We start from the raw sequence: 23,100 nt of genomic DNA on the forward strand, positions 1-23,100 counted from the left end.
TTGAAAGAAAACATATGCTCAATTTAAGAAAGGAATACAGTTAGTTGATACATCTCTTTCTGCAACTCAAAGAAAGACGACAAAGACCAGTGTTGTAACTATACATGTACTTATTTTTTGAACCACACAAAAGAAACAAAGCAAGTGAAATATACTATGAATTAGGCAATCAAACGTAATTCCAATTTTAATTCAAAAATTTCACATTTTCAGATGGCTAAAATGCAGTGAAAAAACAGTATCCACTTATTTTTTTGTGATTTACATATCAGAATCTCATCTAGATTCCATCAAGTGAAATAACAAATACATGTATCTGTCATGTAAACTTTAATCTTCAATTTTGGTATTTACACCATCAGTAGATCCCTGATAGACAGACTTACATGGTTATAATTTAGACTGTATTAGACACCAAAAAGTTGGTTGGCAGGGATGTATACATAAAATTACCACAACGTAATCGAATTTGCAGTCATATGCTCTGTCATTCTGTTTTGTCAAGTGCATTAACTAGGACAGCTGCTTTCCTGTGAATAACTTTTTAATGTTATTTATATTAACTTCAGATAACAAGCTTGAAGGAAGAGAAAAAATCCAAAGCCAAAAGTGGTTTGAAAGTTGTTGTGGGTGAAATTATGGAGAAACTGAAGAAGTATGAGGAATCGTATGGCCAGGAGAAACAAACAAAAGCAGAAAATGAGCAAAAATTTGAGGTTTACAAGAAAGAAATGCAAGACTTGGATGAGCGTTTGAGTGCACTTGGAGACATTGTGGAGGCATTTGACGATATTTGTAAGTTCTGCAGTTACAAAAGGCCAGTATAAGTGAACTGGAATGGCTGCAGTTAAAATTCCTTTCACATAAAACACACATTCAGTAGTAGGTAAACTTGACCTGGTAGCACCCATTAAATGGCACCCAATATTTTGACCACATTCTCAAAAGTTTTGCTTTACTGTACTATTTTAATTAATAGCTATAGCTACTAAATTTGTTTCAGGTTGTTCATACCATACTTAATTCAATATTGTCCTGTTTCAATACCTTGCTCCAAGCCTAATAGGGAGAGGTATTTTCCTTGCTCTTGGTAGCCTGTGAATTTAAACAGGTTTGCGGCTGTCGTTTTACTGGGCAAATTGACCGGTTCTGAGGACGATTCTGACTGCCCGGTTTAACCATCTAGAGGAAAGTTCTTCTCTTTTAGAATTTTAGTTCAAATAGTTTTGCCTGCCTGTGAAAACCAGTTACTGCCCGCTGAAAACATTAATGAAACCCGTCTCCCAGACTGTTCCCATAAAACCCACACATTTACATTTGACCTGTTAAGAATAAAGCAAAATTTAATCCATACCATATGCACATGTGGTACCAGTCAGAGTAATTTTGACTGGAGAGGACACAAACTTATTTGGGTGTCCAGAATGAAACTAACAGTGAATCAAACACTGCATGGACAGTATTACATTGTGTGAACTCAAGGTCTTTCACACCAGGCAATTAATAACCGCAATTATAATTCATTGTCAACAGATCGCCGTGTGCAGGACGAAGTGAACATGCTCTGGGAGGGTGAAGGGCACTCCTCATTGGAAGATTGAATCGCACCATGGTTGACTGTGTACCTACATTGATTCAAAATTTAATATTTGCTGTGCATGCTGTTATTCAAAAATTAGTGGTGCATTTTTGTCATAATGATAATAGTTAATTAAAAGTGTTTTGTAGTTCTGTCAGAGAAACAATGGTCATATGTTATAAACATTTTTTGGTTGAAATATAAAATCAACTTAAGTCTGGCCTATCCAATGTTATCCCACAAAGACAAATTTTGGCTCTTTAGACCCATAGTCTTTTGCTGTTCTCGGGCATGTTGCAGTTTGTGGGCTACCATGGAAACGCCATCATCCTCTTGGATATCTCCACGAGAGAGACAGTAGCCTACTCTGTATAGTTAGCCCTCTAATTCACTCAGGATTAGTCAGTGGCCAGCCGGGGTTCAAGCACAGGTCAAGGTCATAGTATTGTAGATTTGGGCAATAAGAGACAAAAAACTTGCATTGCTTAGAAAGTTTTAGTTTCTTGCTCTAGGAGTATAAATGGGTACCAGTTACCTTTCTAACAATATGCTGAGGGTTAACCTGCCACAGACTAGCATCCCATCCAAGTAGGGGTGGTAGCAATACAGTGGCCTCATACTGTAAAAACCAAGATAAGCTCTGACAGTGATAGTTTGCATCTAGAATGTGACTTGTTAATGCACTTTATTAAGCTGTGGGACACAAGTAAGTTAAAAATAAATTGTTTATGGTAGTCTTTTAAAACACTAGGCCCTTAAGTGTTTCAAAGTATGGATGACGTGTAGGTTTCACCCCAGGGTTTCACCAGGAAAATTACTGTCCAGTTAACGAGTCAAAGCAAACCACATGTTTAATCCATCCTTTAAGCAAACAGGGTATACCCTGAGAAAGTAGAAAACATAGGATTCTAGGTACATTTAAAGTACTCTGCATGGAAATAAAGCTCTTTTTAGTGTAGAGTGTACTATTGTCATGGTTTAGTGAGCTGTTGTCTTTAATTGTCATCTTGCGGCATGCTGTGGAAATGTTACCACATTGAACCAGTTACAGGTTTTCAAAAGCTATTAACTGGAAACAGTCCATCTTGAATCAACCCTAATTTTTAAATTTGTACAGAATTAGCTAAGAAAATTATCTCTTTGTGATCTCACATGCAAAGGGAAAACACAAAATAGATTTTTTTCCAGAAACAAAGCTTTAACTTGCATTGTGGAGAGATTCTTTTTTGACAACCTGGGATTCTTTTCCAGAATTTGAAGCAATAAAGCAGTGATGCTTGAGTACTGAAAAAGGTACAAGTCACATCTGCTTACAGGACCGTAGCTAGACTGACAGGCAAACAGAAGCACTTGCCTCAGCATTTTTTCGTTGTTGTTGTTTATAGTCATCATAAACACTCAAATTCAATGCTTCTCTTTAATTTTCCAGCAGAAAAAATAACATTGTATTAACACAATGAAACTGAATAGATAATAGCATTATAAGACAAACAAGGATTTCTTTTTAGTGAGTGAGTGTATTATGAGATATTTTTATCTTGAGGTCTTTGTAGTCCCTGTTTGTTTTGAAGAAAACTTTATTCAGGGTGCACATGGTCTTGAAAAGTCCTTGAATTTTAGGTAGAGTCCTTGAAAAGTCCTTCCACCCAATCTATCTTTGAGAACCCCTTGAATTTTCTTCAGCATTGAATATCTTTTAGGCTTGGCTAAATACATATATTATGTGGAGCACAAAAGTTTTGTCAAGCAAGAGTGCAAGTTGACAAATGAGAATTAAAGTCTCCTTGACTATCATTTGAGAGCTTGTTTTGGACTTCCATGAAAATTTGAATCAGTTCAACTTCGGTGATGATAAGTTGAAGAGAGCAAATTCAAATTCCAATATGATGATAACATGTGCAAGAGTTTTTTTCTTTTGAAATGAAAGGGAGAGTTTTGAGGTCTCAGCTACTATTCTTACTGGGAGTGAATTGATTGCCTGAAGAGTGATACCTCAGTCATTGCTGTGTGTAGCTTTGTTTGGAGGATAGGACTTGAGATAAGTTTAACAAGGGACACTTTCCTTGCAACCATAATTCTGGTGTACAATAAATTTCCAGTGGTGAAGGAAAGAGCATTTGCTGAGATTTCCTGAAAAGAGGACATCTTAGCTCATGAGGTATACCCACAGTTTTGAAAAGGTCTTGCGCAGAATAGTCCAGATGTAGTTTTGTGGGAAAATACTACACTTGTTACACTGAGTTATTAAAGAGGCATTATTGTGAAGACATGTAGTGTTTTGACTTCAAATTTGATTACTGGCGCACAATGCAGAAGCAATAACATTGAACCAAAATGTCCTAAACATTTACTTTCCAGGAAATTGCACTACTTTGTTTAGCTCTAAAACATTGTCTCCTTTAACTTTTCTTCTTGGCGGGGCGGGCGGGGGGGGGGGGGGGGGTGTAGAGTGATTCACAATGTGACACTTGCCTTGTGACTTGCATTACTAACAATTTCATCCCCATAAATACCAGTTTTCAAGGTTAATGGCTAAGTTATTCCTTTTTTAACTGATGAGTCAGTTATTTTTAAGGGCTTGGGTTGAATTTTCCATTAATAACCTTAACACATAAAGTGAAGTTTTTTCATGAAACACTTTATTGCTGACTTCCTGTTTTGCTACAGTGTAAAAATACAACCAGATAAACTACAACATTACCTTTTATTTACAAAATAGCATTGTGACCTATGAAAATACTTCACAGCCCATTTTTAAATAGTTAAAATAGCATTTGATGTTTTTAAATCACTTCTTCCTTATTGAAAACTTGGAAACTCTTGAATGTTTGTTTAGAACCACAATATTGATGCCCTCGTACATGTTTGGTTTTAAATTAAATTACTTTACAGGGAGTAAAATAACATAGGTAATATTTGAAACATTTTTGAAACATATATATGGCTGATGAAAATAATCTAGTTTTGTATAGAAACTGATCATATACAAAATTCTGACAACTAAAAATGCAAGCATTTCCCTTGCACCCAACTGGATCACTAATTTGTCTCTACTGAATAATGTTTTTTTAATTTAGAAAGACAAGTTAAATATTTCACCGGAAATATATGAAAATGACTGCACCACAGATGGATGCAAACCAGAAAAAGTACTTCTCACTACACCTATCTCATTGGTACTTCTTAGGGCTGCTGTTAACGTGAAGCACTAAATTTTTGCAGGAGTTTATTTTTGCAAATCAGCAATTTTGCGGGAACTAATTTTTGCGATTGTGAAATGACTGGTTTTTCTTGGGTATTATTTTGTGATTTTCAGGAAGTTGTGATTAATTGAAATTTCTAACAACATTTTTACATTTTTTAATTAAACAGCATACATGTACAATTGGCAAATGAAATAACATGTAGATCTGTAAAACACAGTAATCCAGTAATCAGTGTCACTCTATCACAATTGCATCATGCTCTTGTGCAGAATTGTAGAATACTCTTCTTAGTGGAGTACCTTCAGTTGATCCTTTCCTGTAAACCTTTTTTTTATTTCTCATTTCATCATTTTGTTTCTGAATGAAAGAGATGTTTTAGATAGATGGTAGCGACAAGAACATACTTGTGATATTTGTATTGTATAATTTTGCAGATCGTGGAAAAAAAAACAAAACTTAGAACCGCAAAAATTGAGAGCCACACAGTATTAAAACGAGGAGGGGAACAAATCTAACTAGTTGTGATCCATGACCCAGTGGCTACCCATTATGGTTATTCCCAAGTGTCAATTCTGCTGAAATTTAACTGTGATGTAGGGAGATATAAAAGAATCACATGATTGTCCTTACAGAGTAGACAATTTGTTCCCATTCTCTGAGTAGCGTAAATCCTTGAATTAGTGCCCGGGGCACTTACTTCAAATTTAGGAGAAGGCAGGGGGCACTTATTCAAGGGGGGCACTTAATCGAGGGGAGGGGGGATGCTTATTTAATTTTTCCCAAATCATGGCCTGACATGATCATTTTTTTTAATACATCATCTGCAACAACATAAGCTGTTCATCGACATAAAAAGCTGATCCTAAACTTTAAATTGCGGTACCGTTAGTGCTTGTAATTTTTTTTCCAAATTTAACCTGTTTACAAACTGAAACAATGCACAAATCTAATACTACATGACGAAAACTATACATCCTTTGTTGTCTTATTACTCATCCACAAAATTGGGGAGAGGGGAGGGGGTTGCTTATGCGAGGGAGGGTGCTTATTTAAATTTTGGCCGATAGGAGGGGCGCTTATTCAAAGGGGGCACTTATTTGAGGGGGGGCGCTAATTCTAGGATTTACAGTAAACTACATTATTTTATTACCTAGTTGTACTAATCACCTCTTTTGTGTGATACAGAGGCTGATTTTATAATTTAAAGCTTGCTAGAAGTTATTGCCCTCTAGGAAATACAAAGGTTAAAAGTAGACCTCCATGCATTTATTCTTCCTTTTAAAAGGCTGCCATTAATATTACTGCATTTTAGTTTCTGGCAATACCAGAGTTCCAAATTTGCTTTCAAAAGGAGTTATATTTACTATCAAGATTACCTCTTTGTAACATATATGCTTCATACCAACCTTAGCTATCAAACTAAGTAAACAAACTATCTGGTATCATTTAACCAAGGCCCAATAATAACACTACTAACTTCCGAACAGAAATAAACATAATTTAAAAATGGGGTCATTGGTAAATGTTTATTTCAAGCCACTGTGTTGTTGCAGAAACATCTAGTAGTTGGTGTGGCACAATATGTCCACCTACCATTTCAATAATTGGATTTAAGCCTGTTGTTCTCTTCTCTTAGTCTCTCTATCTCTGTGACCAGTGCTTCATTAACAGAATATTTTTCAAGCATCCCTTTTAACTCATTCTGTAAAACAATAATATTTGTAAATCAATGAACATGTCTAGAACATAAAGTTAGCAAAAGTCTTGCTTATGATAAACACACTTAAAAGCTGTTAATACATTTTACAGTCTGAATAAAGAAGCCTTGCACAGGTGAAAGCCAGAAAGAGCACCACAGTCCTGACAACGGCTGCCCCTTCCTAAATAGGTAGCATTATTCATTGCCATAGGTAGCAGTGTTCCTTGTACAGTATTCTGGGTGCAACTCCAGATGTCCCTCAGTATGACTTTTCAGCTCACACTTTCTACAATTTACAATACGGTCAGTTACACTGCTAACAATGCAGTACAGTGTAACTTACACTACTTACAATACAATACAGGTACTTACACTACTTACAATACAATACAATAAAGCTTCTTACATGACTTGCAATACAACACAGCAACTTACACGTGTTACAATACTTACACATCTAACAACACAGCTACTTACACTTATTCCTATTTACAATACAATACAGCTTCTTACCTGACTTGCAATACAATACAGCTACTTACACTACTTACAATACAGCAACTTACACTACTTACAATACAGTAGAGCTACTTACACTACTTACAATACAGCAACTTACACTACTTACAATACAATACAGCTACTTACACTACTTACAATACAGCAACTTACACTACTTACAATACAGTAGAGCTACTTACACTACTTACAATACAGCAACTTACACTACTTACAATACAATACAGCTACTTACACTACTTACAATACAGCAACTTACACTACTTACAATACAGTAGAGGTACTTACACTACTTACAATACAGCACTTACACTACTTACAATACAATACAGCTACTTACACTACTTACAATACAGCAACTTACACTACTTACAATACAGTAGAGCTACTTACACTACTTACAATACAGCAACTTACACTACTTACAATACAATACAGCTACTTACACTACTTACAATACAGCAACTTACACTACTTACAATACAGTACAGCTACTTACACTACTTACAGTACAGCAACTTACACTACTTACAATACAGTACAGCTACTTACACTACTTACAGTACAGCAACTTACACTACTTACAATACAGTACAGCTACTTACACTACTTACAGTACAGCAACTTACACTACTTACAATACAGTACAGCTACTTGCACTACCTACAATACAGTACAGCTACTTACACTACTTACGATACAATACAGCTACTTACACTACTTACAAATATATATAATACAGCTACTTACACTACTTACAATACAATACAGCTACTTACACTACTTACGATACAATACAGCTACTTACACTACTTACGATACAATACAGCTACTTACACTACTTACAAATATATATAATACAGCTACTTACACTACTTACAATACAATACAGCTACTTACACTACTTACGATACAATACAGCTACTTACACTACTTACAAATATATATAATACAGCTACTTACACTACTTACAACACAATACAGCTACTTACACTACTTACGATACAATACAGCTACTTACACTACTTACAAATATATATAATACAGCTACTTACACTACTTACAATACAATACAGCTACTTACACTACTTACGATACAATACAGCTACTTACACTACTTACAAATATATATAATACAGCTACTTACACTACTTACAACACAATACAGCTACTTACACTACTTACGATACAATACAGCTACTTACACTACTTACAAATATATATAATACAGCTACTTACACTACTTACAACACAATACAGCTACTTACACTACTTACAATACAATACAGCTACTTACACTACTTACGATACAATACAGCTACTTACACTACTTACAATACAATGCAGCTAATTACACTACTTACAATACAATACAAATAGGAAATCATATGAATGCGAGTACATTTGGTGATTTATGATGGGTACAAGTGATGTTTTAAAAGTTCTCAAAATTGCAAGAGCTGTAGGCGAGTGCAATGTGAGAACTTTCAAAACATCATAAGTGACCATAAATCACGAAATGTTTGAGCAGGTTCATCAATTTTTTTTTTGTATTTTCAATAAAATTACTCAGATGCACTTCTTTGTACGCGTTACATGCTACATAAAATGCTTCAATGGTTTCCAAAATACTCACATGTTTTATTTCAACTAATCACAAAAATAATGTTGTGGCAGGCCAATCAAGCATCAAGTTTTTGAGGGGTATTGGAAAAAACTCAGAAAATATCTCTAAAGCCAAAGTTTCAGTTTTTAAAAGCAGCAAAAGTCTGCAAATTTGATCAACTGATTGTGGGTATACCCAGCCAGTTTTATGAAGCTCGATTAGTTGTAAAAATTTTCGTAGAGCTCTAACTCTACAGTAGTATTTTGAATCTTTAAGTTCTGTTTCTCTCGCATATGCATACACCGTAGAGGTGTAGTGGCGTATAGTTATTGTAGCAAATATTATATTGCTTAGGGAATGTTGAGTGTTATTATCGATTGCCGTGTTTTAATAATTGTTTTCAATTTACAATTCTGTATCGAGTTTACCCTGACTATGCTCTATGTTCTTCCATCTACGGTGAACACACTACGCTCTTAAAGCTCTTACACTGCATGTTCCACCATCTATCAGTTCAAGAATTTTTGACAACTCGCTACACTAGTTTAGAGGCTTAAAAAACCAGTAGAGTGATAAAATATTGGGTTGCAAGTGTGAGTTTCTCGATCATCTGCGATGCTGTAATTTTTGTAATTGTAATTTATTGGTATTGATATATTTAAGTGTTATTACGGTTTACAGTATTTTAATAATCTTTTTAATGTACAATCCTGTATTGAGTTTGCCCTCTACGCTCTATGCTCTACGCTATGTTCTACCATCTACATTCTACTCTCTACATTCTACCAGCTACTCTCTTCAATTTCCACTCTACGAGCTACCATCTACCCTCTAAGCCCATCTACACTCTACTTTCTACCAGCTGCTCTCTTTGATCTATGCTCTGCACTCTACGATCTACCATCTATCCTCTAAGCCCATCTACGGTCTACTCCTTACGTTCCACCAGCTACTCTCTTTGATCTACACTCTACAATCTTACCATCTACCATCTACCCTCTAAGCCCATCTACGCTCTACTCTCTACGTTCTACCAGCTTCTCTCTTTACTCTACGATCTACGCTCTACGAACTACCATCTACCCTTTAAGCCCATCTACAGTCTACTCTCTACGTTCTACCAGCTTCTCTCTTTACTCTACGATCTACGCTCTACGAACTACCATCTACCCTCTAAGCCCATCTACGCTCTACTCTCTACGTTCTACCAGCTTCTCTCTTCACTCTACCATCTACGCTCTACGATCTACCATCTACCCTTTAAGCCCATCTACAGTCTACTCTCTACGTTCTACCAGCTACTCTCTTCAATCTATGCTCTACACTCTACTATCTACCCTCTAAGCCCATCTGCTTGGAATGTTATTGGAATTTTTTAATTTTTTTTTCAATTTTTTTGATGAAGACTAGTGAGCAGCACAAAGAAGACTGCTTGTAGTTGTAAGCTTTTTTGTTTATTTCCAACATGTCTTGTCTCTATCTGAGACTTCTTCAGGAAATGATTTAAGCATGCCTAAGTTTAACTTCCCATGGAAGTGAATAACTGCTGAAACATGCCGTAAACGGACGTTACAAGAAACGCCTTAATGCACATGTTATTGTGTGCTGTTATATTTTGGGGGCCACAAGATTAGCGCTAACCATATGGCCCCCACAACATAATAAAGTTTATTAATGATCCTCTTTCGAGGCCTGGTCTGAGCTTCCACTAACGATACTACATTTAGGAAATAACACACTGGCTGTGGGTAAAATTTGGGTGGCAGGGAAGGACGACTGGGGAGTAGGGGCCCAGGAAGGGGGCCCTCCTGGGGGAGTACAGATCGGGTGGTACCGGGGGTAGCCACCCTGGAATAAAAGTTCCAGACCTGCCTCCAGGGGTGAGGCCCATATCCCACAACGAAAAAAATAAGAAAAAGAAAAATCAGTAGCGAAGGATCGGCACAAACGAGAAGACTGAATACAACGAGGAGCGTGTGCTTGACTAGAGGTCAGGGACATGAGGTGGACACGTGAGAGACATGACTGGAACCATTGATACACTGTCTTTTACAGATGTAGATAACAGTGGCTTTACTTAGGAAATGAAAGGTTTGTTGTGATATCCAAAGGGGGTGATTGTTTTCAACTGGGAATCCCTGATGGACTTTGAGATCAGGAATTGGTGGCACGTTACCTATGTTACTGGGATTTACTTATGAGCGTGACACGAGGTTCATAGTGTTACATGTCTCTGAAATAAAGTGTTACAATGCAGAATGTGTGTGCCTGTCTTTGAGATATTGTCTCTCAGGTCTCATTAACATCAGTTTATGGATGCCATAAACTTAAACAAAAAAATTAAAAAAAGATTAAAAAATTAAAACATTAAAAAAAGACATCCCTCGAACAACAAGAGGGCCTTTATTAGAGGCAAGCTTATGTGCTATACTAGAAATAGCACCACGTTTAAAGCCTTCAGTGAAAAGCGAGAAATTCTGGAAGCACCTCCGGATTCGCGGTTACCCAGTTGGGTTTTTACTTCCTTTATTCAGGGAGATTAAATGCAGTAACAGTACTAAATGGCTTTCGCTAAAACGTAAATCGCACAGTGGTAAAATTGTAGTCTTTAAATCTACATCTAACCGTAGTCACGCTAGCTGATGTGAAGGGCATTTTGTTATAGTGTACTCAAAAAGTGCAAATACTTAGGCCATGTGACTTTGAACACTTAGTGGATGTTTTGCGACCACATGGAGATGTTGTTTACTAGTTTTTAGGGTCGTAATTCGTCGTAGAGATTGCTGTTCAGTTCAAGTTTGAATAAATGGTTCAACTCAGAACCACTAACATCACGCTGGTTATCCAGAGACAATTACCAGACTTAGACTGTGTTGTCAGTTATAAATCTACTACTACTTTAGCACATCTTTGTACATGTAAATAGTATGTTTTGGGGGGGCTATACAATTAGCGGTAATCGTATGGCCCCCAAAATATAACAACACGCAATAACATATGTATTAAGGCATTTCTTGTAACATCCGTTTACAGCATGTTTCAGCAGTTATTCACCTCCATGGGAAGTTAAACTTAGGCACGCTAATGTGCTATATATGCTGTTCAGTGTTAGTTGTAATCATTCCCTGAAGAAGTCTCAGACAGAAGAAACGCCTCAGAAATCAACAAAAAAGCTTACAACTACAAGAAGTCTTAAAAAATTAACAAAATTTTAAAAAAATTGAAAAATTTCTAAAACCCTCGGAGCAGATGGGCATAGAGGGTAGATCGTAGAGCGTAGATCGAAGAGAGTAGCTGGTAGAATGTAGAGAGTAGAGCATAGATGGGTTTAGAGGGTAGATGGTAGAGCGTAGAGCGTAGAGTGAGTAGTTGGTAGAACACAGAGAGTAAAGCGTAGATGGGCTTAGAGGGTAGATGGTAGATCATAGAGCATAGAGTGAGCAGCTGGTAGAACGTACTGTAGAGAGTAGAGCATAGATGGGCTTAGAGGGTAGAGAGTAGATTGTAGAGAATAGAGCGTAGTTGAAGAGAGTAGCTGGTAGAACGTACAGCGTAGATGGACTTAGAGGGCAGATGGTAGATCGTAGAGTGTAGAGCATAGACTGAAGAGAGTAGCTGGTAGAACAAAGAGAGTAGAAGGTAGACGGTAGAACAAAAAGCATAGAGCATAGAGGGTAAACGCAGTACAGAATTGTACATTAAAAAGATTATTAAAATACTGTAAACCATAATAACACTAAAGAATCCCCATTCGCTTTAATATTTGCTACAATAACTCTAAGCCTTTACACCCGTACATAGAACCATGAAGTGTAGAGCGTAGATGGTAGAGGGTAAATCAAACAAATACAGAATTTTAAATTGAATACAATTAAAACACTGTAAACTGTAACAACACTTTAATATATGTGAGATATATGCAAGGAATATGCTACAAATTAAAATCAAATGTTACAAAATAGGCAGGTAACCATAGTAACAATACACAACTACGGTAAAAGCTATGAAGTAGGAGGTAATGTATCTTTCCAACACGTGGGGGAAACTGATGACAAAAGAGTAGAGTTGTAGAGCTCTATGAAAATTTCTATGCCAAATCGAGCTTCATAAAACAGGCACCAGTTGATTGTGGGTATATGGAAAAAGCTAACAGAAAGTGTTGTGATCAATTTAGCCATCACGAATACCATCCAGAAATGTGAGTCAATAGAGACCATGAAAAGCAGACTCCTTCAAGCCAGGCCTCTTACATCCACCACACTGACTATGAACACATGCTAACCATAATTCTACACCTAAAATTGCTCTGAACAGTCTTCCAAATTTGTTATAACAACTTATGTGCACCTTTATCAACTGCAAGTTGATAAACATTAATATTCAAGAAAAGATACAACAAAAAAGCCAATGCAAGAGCCAACGTTTGAAAAAAGAACAGTCAAAAGTCCTTCAACAACATTTTATTGAAAACCTCACAGAAGAACCTGAAAAGTTTATTTCTCCTGAAAATAAAAGCTGACTAAAATTGTTTCTCAATTGCTATTTCCTCCTCTGTTTAACAATGATTAACTGAGGTGCAGACAGCATTCTACAAAGCCCGATTGCAGTGTGATTGTGTTGTAATAATATCTGTCACTGAGTTAATTAAAAAATGTATTTTTGCCATTGCTTGCTTTACAATTGAGTCATCCACACTGTGTGTACAATCATTGTAGTCACTAAACAGTACAGAACTGTCTTGTCTCCAATGCGGAGCTGGCGGGTTGATTGAAAATAATTTCTGTCACCAGGTTCAAAGTTTCAGATATAATTTGTTGCTGAGTTCATTGGACCAAACTTTGAAATCCAAATTTGGATGTTTCTAAATCAGCAGCCAACCTAAATTGTCTATTCCAGTGGATAAAAATGGTCACATTGCTTGAACATGACTGGAGAGATCAATAACAAACTCAGATTTCTTGTCTGAAATGGTGCTGTGTTAAAAACTCTCAGGTGGTCCTGGTTGAAGGTGTTTACTAACAATATAGTTATTTCCTTGTGTACCGCCATTTCAAAATTCCCTGATCACCATAGGAAGGCACCATAAGGACGCAAAAGGAAGAGTATTCCTACTATTTTCAAGACTTCTAAAAATACATTAACCTGGAATTGACATATCACAACCGATGTCCTATGTTAACCTCTCTGTTCCCTCATTTTCTCAGGTGGACAGATGTTGGAATTTAGTCACTGATGTAGGTGTGACCCATAATACAATAATTAATAATACAGTGCATATTACCACTCACTTGTTGAATTTGAAACTGTCTAAGCATTTCAACCTGCACATTCACAATATCTCTGTGTAAAGCCATCCTGAAAGAAAAAGGTTGTTTCATTAAGTACAATACTATCAGACCAGACACTATTTTTTTTTTTTTTTATGTAGGCAGAGAAACAAAAGAACTAGGGATGGAGTTTTGTGGCAATCTACAACACATTTATTTAACCCTGATGAATTTGCCATAATACAATAGCTTTCACTTACACTTGATGAAGATCATGAACATGCATGTAACAATGTTTTGTTACAGACAGAAGGAGCCTGAGGTTTCAGGGCAACTATTTCTCCTAGTGGTAAACAGGTAAATTACCCCAAGAGTTAAAAAACAATAAAGGACAGAATAGTATGACTCTATACTCTTCAAATGTTTATTTAGAAAGTGTAATTTCCCGCATTTGTTGATGCTGCCATATTTCTGAGCTAGCTAGCCAGGGACATAGAATGTTTTCAGTCTCCAATGTTTAGTTTTCTATAATGGTGGTGAGGACTCTAAACCATAGTAACTGGGAAAACTGCTTGGAATTCGATCCTAAGGGACAGCCCTGATAACTATACACTACATAACTTGTGACCAGTTAATCAGCTGTAAGTGTATGCTGCAGGTCGTCATAGATTTGTGTTTAAGAGATGCCTCGAAGTCTTCGCATGAAGCCATTCATGATCAATGAAAATGAGTTTGGCCTTCACATGCATTTCAAACAAAGTAAACTCATTTTCATTACCATGAAACATTTGTCCAAAGACTTATTTTGAAAAGAAGGGAATAGGTAACCCATCAATAACCTAGTACACAAACATGATCGGTGACTGTATCCTTGCAGACAAATACACAAGTGAGTTCAGTCCCTTTATTTCAAGAAAATGTCTACAGCATTACAGTATTTTGTATTAACTAAGCTTGTAAGCAATAACTCTTGCATGTTTTTGCAGACTTGGTTCATATTTGAGAATTTTCAAATGTTGAGTAAAATTGCTACTCATTGCCATTTCCCTTCTATTATCGTCTTCGTGACAGGCTGAAAAGGGATATCCTGTAAATGAGTTTTTAATCTACATTGGAAGTATTTCTCACTGTATTAATATCACACAGTTTTGTCCCCAGTCATACCTGAACTCATCCAGTGATTCATCAATCAAATTCTTAATGAACTGTACTTGAAATGGTAATAATCCCGCATTACTGGCAGTGCTTGCAGCCTCATCAGCCACAGGAGTTGTTGCCACCCCAACAGCAACACTAGGTAAAGGATCTACACTGTGTTTTGCACTATCAAATATAGAACTTTGATCTAGTGAAAGTAATGAAAAATTAGAAAACAATCTTAAATTTTTTAATCTCTCACTATCTTGTATTTGCCTACATGTACAGTTCTTGGCTTCTGCAAGCTGTGGAGAGCTCTTAAGGCAAGCCTAAAACTTTCAAGGTATTTCTAGGCAAACTGGAGATGCCATTGTAGAAGCAGAAAACTGGAATCATACAGGGTTCTTTGACAGATCAAAAGAAAACAAGATAGTGGATTACTGGGAAATGTTTAAAATTTAAACTACCATTGAATAAATCTTTGCAATGTGACAAACTCAGCCTTGAAGGAGAGTTTGACAGCAAATTCACTACATACTAGAAGCTTTTATTGACTCCAATTTCCGTGTCCAGTTCAAGTTCTAAGTCGAATCCTTCCTTTCCATTTTTTAATGGTAATACTCTGTTTTGTCGTCAGCCTTACCAGAATTCACTGATTAAAATCTGGTCTTAAATTTACCCACTCCTTACTCTTGCTACCATGTAGGTAACTACATGTAAACTGAAAATTCTGAAAACTATTTATTTACTAATCATAAATTCTTAAGCATCCTGAAGGAAAATATTAATTTTCATTTTGAGCAATATGGAAGGGGAGCTTAAAGAGGAAAAGGGTATAACAGAGAGAGGGAGGTTTTTAATTTAAAGTGGAATACTACCTGTAGTTTAGGATTGAGTTCACTTTTAGTACAAGTACTAGTTAACAATATGTCCCCTTAGTTCAAAAATATTGTAACATATAAATTTGTGCCCACTAGATAAATACATCAACAATGCTTTTTAACTAGTGAGTAGACCAGGGAATAAAACAGGGGGCTAATTAGAGCGGGAAGCATGTGAAATTTGAATTTGAATTTTGATGGAAGGTTAGAATCTTAAGAGAAAAAAGTGGAATATGGATAGGTTGAAATTCTGCCAAATTTAGCAGAATTAACTGTAGTGGCAGTTAATTCTGCCATTAAAATTTGGCAAACCTAAACTGGTTCATAGCTTTTCTGTTTGAAGAGGAGGCTACAAAGTGCTGGTTTTACATAGGGGGCACTTATTGTATATGATCATGCTATACTGTGTAAATTTAGTCGTTAACCTGTTTCTCCTGTAGTGACAGCTGCCTTAGTCTGACTCACAGGCTCATCAGGTGTTCCTGTGTTACCACCTGCTGGCTTTCGGGGCTGGGATGGAGACTAAATAGAATGTCCTACTGGTTAAGAGTTGTCGTATTGTTAACATCAAGAACAGTGACCCATACAATGCTTATGTGAGTGTCCATGGACATATATATATGTACATGTCCATCAAACAAATTTGTGCTTGTCATTGTCACAGTATAAGACAAGTGTAATACGTTGTAAGAGAGAGTCTCTTCTCTTTCTGCTTGGAGAAAGAAAAGGAGGAAGAGAGACTAGAATTGCCTGATGAAATGACTTGGATGGTACATGTAACATTTCTAAACTTTTGCAAAGAGTTCAATAAATTGGAAATATGTAAAATCAGATTTAAACCTCTGAAAGCAAATTTGTCTTGTTGATCACAGCACCAAAAGGGAGAAAGCAAATTCACAGAGAAGTATTTTAATTGAGGTAAATGGAATTATTCAACACTCAAGAAATCCTGCTAGTACTGTAAGTCTTTGTAAGTTGACAGACTCCTACCATTGCTAAATTTACAGAGTTACAATATATACATATTCTGTGGTTAGTTTCTACTATAGTTAATAACGTCAGTGAACACACATACCTGTTGTGCCAGCCTTATGGTGCTGTTCTTGACAGATCCAGGTGGTGACTCTCCTGATGTTTGTCTTTCATCTCCTTCTAAATGTACTCTCCCAGTAACACCAGGTGAGGTGTCAGCAAAGGATCTGGTACTAGAGTCTGGTACCAGATCTTGTGCATTGTTCAGGTCTTTGGAAGAACTGGCAGCAGATAATCTGACATTTTGAGGGGCTGTGGGTGTTGCTGCAGCTGTTGTGGCTACTCCTAGTGTCCTTGGTGAATTTCTTCCTAACTGTACACTGCTATTTTCTGTGCCAGTCACTCCATCACCATGATGCAACTGACTGCTAGTTGTTGCAGGCAAGTTTCTTCCAACTGGAGAGAATATTCCTAATCCTTAAAATAATGGAAAAAAGTTAATTTATTGTAAATGATACTCTTGGATAGAGAATATTCAAGTTCAACAAGTCATCCAAAGAAACTGAAGTAAACTATGGCATTGTCACAAAACAAATTCTATATAAAACAACAGGCTGCATTTTTACATGGTAATTGTGCAATTCACAGATGAATAAACAAATGAGTGGCTTCAGAGACTAGAAAAAATACATGTACATGTGCATCACTTTGAAAAAATGTAAAACTGAAGTAGACGCAATCAACCTGATGCTATTCCATCTCAATTATTGTTTTTACAGATTGTAATTTCACATCAAGTATAACTGTTGAAATGCAATTCAAATCTTGATTATTTTACACCAAATGGGACATTTTATCCTTAAGAGTAAATTGACCATACACGTTGTTGAGGTGAAATAGCATGTGTTAGGTCTATTTCTCTGAAGAAATGACTTTTTTTAACACACAACCTTTGCTCTAAGAACAATAAAATTAGGGGGTATTTGAAACTGTTTGCCCCAGCAGCTTTTAAGAATGAGGAATGCACAGGTATACATAATATATTTGCTGCAGAGGCTTTGAGAATGAGTTCTTGAGTTTTCTTGTCTGGAGCTACAGAGAGAATGCACATTTCCCTAAAAATGTATCAATTGTCCACACACAATAATATTATTGATCACGGTATGCATAGCATGGGTTCTGTTTGTTTCGTAGGGTTTTTTAAGCAGGTTCTTCTGGAGCTTAGTTTACACACACCTTTGAGTTTTGAATGTGCACATAGTTTTACTTGTTTCCATGAGAGTTTCTGGATTAAAACATATCAATTGGCTGCACATGCTTATAGAATGAGGTATACATTTCATATTACCAGTATGTCCTTTTTCTGTTTTGTATGTGTGAGTAGTTTTGTTCCCATGAATGTTTTGCTTAAAATATATCACTTTTCAGCACACCCTAATAGAATGAGGCATGCATTCTTGGCATCCATAGTTTTATTTGTTTCCAAGAGTGTTTTTGCTTACTGCTCACACATTATCTGAAATGCATAGCTTGTCTGCACATGCTTGTAGAGTGGTGTATAATGCTTTGAAACTATGCATGCTTTGTTTGCATGCATAGTTTTAGTCTGGACATGTGCTTCATATAAAATTTCCAGAAGGAACAAGCTGTGCCCACTTGTGTCATCTGTGACAACTTGATGACGTTTCCTACCCCATTTTTTCACAGTCAAGTCAACTTCTTGAAAGAAAGGGCTGTTTCCACTCTTGTTGAATCGTCACAGCTAGTCAACATTTCCCATTATTAGACTTCCTGTGTGTTTAGTCAGACTATCTGTAGGTTATGTCAACTTCTCGTAAGGATACCTCCATGAATTTTACGGCATGACTCCTGTCAAGAACAACTTTGAGTGGTGCTTTAAGACTGTCATTTGTGGCTACAGTTACTGTTATGTGTATTTGGGAAATACATAATTTCCTCTAAAAATTCTTTAAGGGTCTCAAAACTTGAAACTCCAGAGCTCATATATCATAATGTAACTTAAAACTTGAAAAAAAAAAGCTTCAAAAATCAGTTCTCCATTCTCAAAAGCACTGAGCACTAAGAATTAAGTTTTGACTTCAGACTGACAACTTCCATTTGACCAGTACTAGGCAAACATTAAAAAACAAATAATAGAACAATATATACCAGAGTATTGTCTGAAATATATGTTGGATGATCTCCCTCTACTCATCTTCTTTGCTAATAATTACTGCCAAAATTTTATCATGCCAAGTGTAGAACACACCTTTTTCACATTTTTGTTGAGTCTACACTGTAACTCTACATGACATATGCCAACAACTGAGTGAAGCCAACATGATATCCCTTATATTTATGGCAACACAAAATAAAAGTTGAGTAAATTTCAACCAAATGTTTTAATTCTATTCAATAAAGTGTTTCTAAGGTAGTTTTTATAATAATGGATAGAGCTACATTTGATTGGTTTCTTTAAAACAATCATATTAAACTCTTTGTCTTAATTTCAACTATTCATAATTCAAATGATTTTTAACCCCCATGAAGTATCCACAAATAACTTAATTCCATAAAGCATTACATGGCAATAACACCACAAATAAACTTCATACAATAACATTTATTTGTAGGTCAAATTTAATATGACTATTATAAATAATCAATATGTTGAACAACGTTTTCGATGTTCTTGTAATTACACTGCACAAATTCAAATAAAGTGGTCAAGGCAAGTATACTGAAATGTCAAAAACTAAAAACATAATGGTCACCTGTGACCACTGAAAAAAAAAACACTACAGGCACCTGTGACCACTGAGATGCATGCATGCATGTAATATCAAGAGAACAAAACAACTACCCTAACTGACTTTAAGTTCCCAAGTCAGTAAAATCCACCAAAGAACCATAAGATTTTTTTCTTGTTATAGTTGATTAGGTGTTATACTTCCTTAAGTACAACCTCCTTGAAGTTATGACAAAATGAAAAGTTATGTAAAAATTGCCAACTAATAATTGAGACAGAAATGATCAATTGCCTTATTCCCGCTGACTGCATAAACATAATTGTCAGTTCTGCCCTTAACTTGAACCTTCCAAACAACTAGAATTAAAATGCTAAATGTATCTGTGGTTCATACAGTTGTAATACCACAAAATAAAACAACAATTTTATTCCTATACAATATCTACATGAACGTCTTTACAACAGATTTTCTTTTTTTAACATCTCAAAAAAGTCCTTGTAAAATTGCAACTGCAAGTTATTGCAGCTGTACCTGATAATTTTAAGAGATTTACAAAACAAGTCAATGACAGTTGCAAGGGCACAAACTTATAGGGGCTTAATTACTGTTTCAATTTCTTTTTCATCTTTATGGGAATCATGCCATGTCAGTGAAGAATTATCATCGCAGTTACTTTTCCAATTTAAGCAATTGGAAAGAAGAAGCCTGAAAAAAATCAGGGCTTCAACGGGATTCAAACCCGTGACCTCCGCGATACCGGTGCGATGCTCTACCAACTGAGCTATGAAGCCACACATTGGGAGCGAGGTCAATTAATTGAGTTCCTATCTTCCTGTGAGGAAGATGTATTCTTGGTGTAGGAGTGGAACTAGCTTGTAACTGAGGCAAATGCAGGGAATCTTTTTTAAATGTAAATGACATTAATCTCTTTTTAATGATATTCCCTGCATGAGCATCCATTGCAAGCTAGTTCCATTCCAATACTGAGAATTCAAATATGGCCCATTCACAGTCACATAAAATAATTATAATAAAAAACATACAGTTACAACATCAAGTGTAAGTTAACACTGGAATTGGTTACAGTATCAAACTGAGTAACTGAAACAAAATGCAGCAACTATCACGTAGACTAATCTTTAGGATATACATGTAGATTGTTAAATTTAAGGTTTAATCTTAATCACAAGGTGTATGCAATAATTTTAAAATATTTTGACAATATATTTTAATCAATAAAAGAGCGGTAACTAAGTTCTTCCTAGAGACCAACATGGCCATTTTGTAATATTAATAATTAATATATTATTATTGACATCAAGACTGAAAATTCAAGGAAATTAATGTTTTGAGTAAGATGCTGATTACATTCTTTAACATGGTCACCACAGTTAACAGATCGTATTAATTAAACCAGGAGGTGTTAAAAAAACAAAGTTGAGAAAACTAGAAACATATTATAAATGTGGGTGGGGAATAAGAATTCAAGACAAAATTACATCTGCTTTAAGTATCAAAAGGAAAGGTTAGCCATAAACTGACAAACTTTGCACTGAGGCCAGAGTTGTGCCATGCAGATCAAGTTGGAAGTGTTAAATCTGATGGCTGTGTCACCAACAGACAATGCACGCTTATTTTGATAACCAGAGGAACCCTATGACTTGACAATCATTGGCAACCTTTCTTTGTTACAGTATAATGTTGATAATCAAATAAATGAAGTGATATTTTTTTTACCATCTGGTGGGTTGTTTTCCTTGAAGTTCTTAGAGAGAGACACTTCATCTGAACCAGGTACGGTAGTTTCCTTGTTGTCAACTACTACAGAAGTTTTATCTAGAGAAATAAACATTAATCAATCTTCTATATCTAGAACCTGAGTGACAAGACAATGCAACCAGACTAATGACACAAGTCACTTAAGGTCATTCCTCACATTTGCATCACACATCCTTGCTGCGCATAATTTATGGCATCATTAGCGCACGCTCATGCACGCGCATATTGAAAACATGACGGATTTGCCTTGATATTGAGCTCTGTCAGTTGAAAAATGGTTCTACCTCACCAACAACCACGGGCACCCCAATTTCTTTTCCAGTCATTGTAATCAACTAATCATAAGCTTTGCATGAGAAAAGACTGATCTAATTTCTATTACTGAAAATTGAATAAATAAGAAAAATAGCAGATACAATGTGGTCTTTTCTATTTTGCAGTCGGTAACCACGTCAAGAAATTTGGTTCAAATTTTTAATCAAGGATTTAGCTTTCTGTCTGAATCAAACTTAAAATGTTTATTTGTGTCCGACACAATGTATTGACTGTAGTTTAATGCGTGTTCTTATGAGTCTGGGCTCACAAAGATTTTACAATTACTGGGAATGCGTTCTTATAATAAGCATTACATAATGCCAAAATGGGGCATTTTCAATGCCTCACTGCTCCTTAATGAGCATGGGCACCCCCCTTTTTTATTTCAAAATTGAAGTTGTCATATGACTAATATTCAGTGGACAAAGTTTGAACAAAAATCTATTGTCACTTTTATTTCGGAGGAATTACCTTAAGACAATTTGCACTAGTTTGCTTGCATAACATCACCTTGACAGAAACGGTACTTCCACAACATAAATGGGGGAAAGAATTTTTTCTTAGAATTCTTAAAGGTTCAAATTTCCTTTTTTTTTACCATTTTTCTTTTGAATCTACACATTACTTAAAGGACTTCTGAGAAAATATTTTGTGATTTGAACAAATGATTTTGCAGGTAAAAATAATTTTCTAAACCTGTCAAATTTTCCACCATTTTGGTTAACCATTCACCATAGTCTTCTCTTCTTCTCTTGATGTACATCAAGGAGCAGGTAACTTAAGAGTAGCAGGGTTGTCATAAAGTTTTGAAGTAGGCAGCTTTCTTGTTGGAGTAGGTGCCTGATTTTGCCATGTCTAGTGCAAAGTGCATCATTGGAATGGTTTAGGGGGCTGCCATCTGCTAAACCACTAATTAGTGGATAAGTGGGTTACACAGTGTTTTGTAATACAAATTATTTTTGAAGAGCATCTGCATTCCTCTAAATAAAGCACACACCACCTGGTGTCTTAATATAATACTAATAATATAATACTAATAATTAAAAAAACAAACATTGCAAAACGTACTTTCCCTCAAAGGTGAGAAAATATCTTCCTGGTCATTTCCATTTTGTTGTGTTAAAGGTGTGTGAACACCATGATCTTGTTCTTTTGGCTGGCCAGTTGGTGTGGAGGGTTTGTCAGTTGTTACTGCAGACTGTTCTGTTGGCAGCTGTGCTGTTGGCTTTATGTTTGACACTGCAGGCTTCAAACTCTTATTGTTTGCTAAACTATTAACCTACAGGAAAACAGAACTTACATTACTATGTTTGTACACAAGCTACAAGTGAAAGGGTGTCTATAAGTGTCTCACAAAGTCCTGGGCACTGGCCACACTGAGTAGTATTTC

The 23,100-nt window shown here is 35.9% G+C and overlaps 2 protein-coding genes across 3 annotated transcripts in view; one reads left to right on the forward strand and one right to left on the reverse strand.

The window, feature by feature from the left end:
* LOC110053708 (uncharacterized) overlaps positions 1–2,537 on the forward strand; it is a 28,382-nt gene extending 25,845 nt beyond the window's left edge. Inside the window, exons 10-11 of the mRNA XM_020759974.2 lie at positions 570–795; positions 1,534–2,537. Of these exons, the coding sequence (XP_020615633.2) occupies positions 570–795; positions 1,534–1,601 (294 nt within the window). The 3' untranslated portion in view covers positions 1,602–2,537. The remainder of the gene's footprint in view (positions 1–569; positions 796–1,533) is intronic.
* A 1,659-nt stretch (positions 2,538–4,196) lies between these two features.
* The window catches only part of LOC110053671 (protein NEDD1-like), a 38,985-nt gene continuing 20,081 nt past the window's right edge, over positions 4,197–23,100 (reverse strand). The window contains exons 8-15 of one of the 2 annotated variants that reach the window (XM_089276057.1): positions 22,779–22,989; positions 21,354–21,452; positions 16,970–17,343; positions 16,320–16,416; positions 15,041–15,221; positions 13,898–13,964; positions 6,379–6,487; positions 4,197–5,142 (exon numbers count right to left, since the gene is read on the reverse strand). In XM_089276057.1, coding sequence (XP_089132183.1) covers positions 6,383–6,487; positions 13,898–13,964; positions 15,041–15,221; positions 16,320–16,416; positions 16,970–17,343; positions 21,354–21,452; positions 22,779–22,989 — 1,134 coding nt within the window. In that variant the 3' untranslated portion in view covers positions 4,197–5,142; positions 6,379–6,382. Of the gene's footprint in view, positions 6,488–13,897; positions 13,965–15,040; positions 15,222–16,319; positions 16,417–16,969; positions 17,344–21,353; positions 21,453–22,778; positions 22,990–23,100 lie in introns of both variants that reach the window. The other variant, XM_020759930.2, reaches the window with a different exon arrangement.

Source organism: Orbicella faveolata, unplaced genomic scaffold (assembly GCF_042242905.1).
Source record: "Orbicella faveolata isolate gen_17 unplaced genomic scaffold, um_ofav_v1 contig_4, whole genome shotgun sequence".
NCBI classification, from domain to species: domain Eukaryota; kingdom Metazoa; phylum Cnidaria; class Anthozoa; order Scleractinia; family Merulinidae; genus Orbicella; species Orbicella faveolata.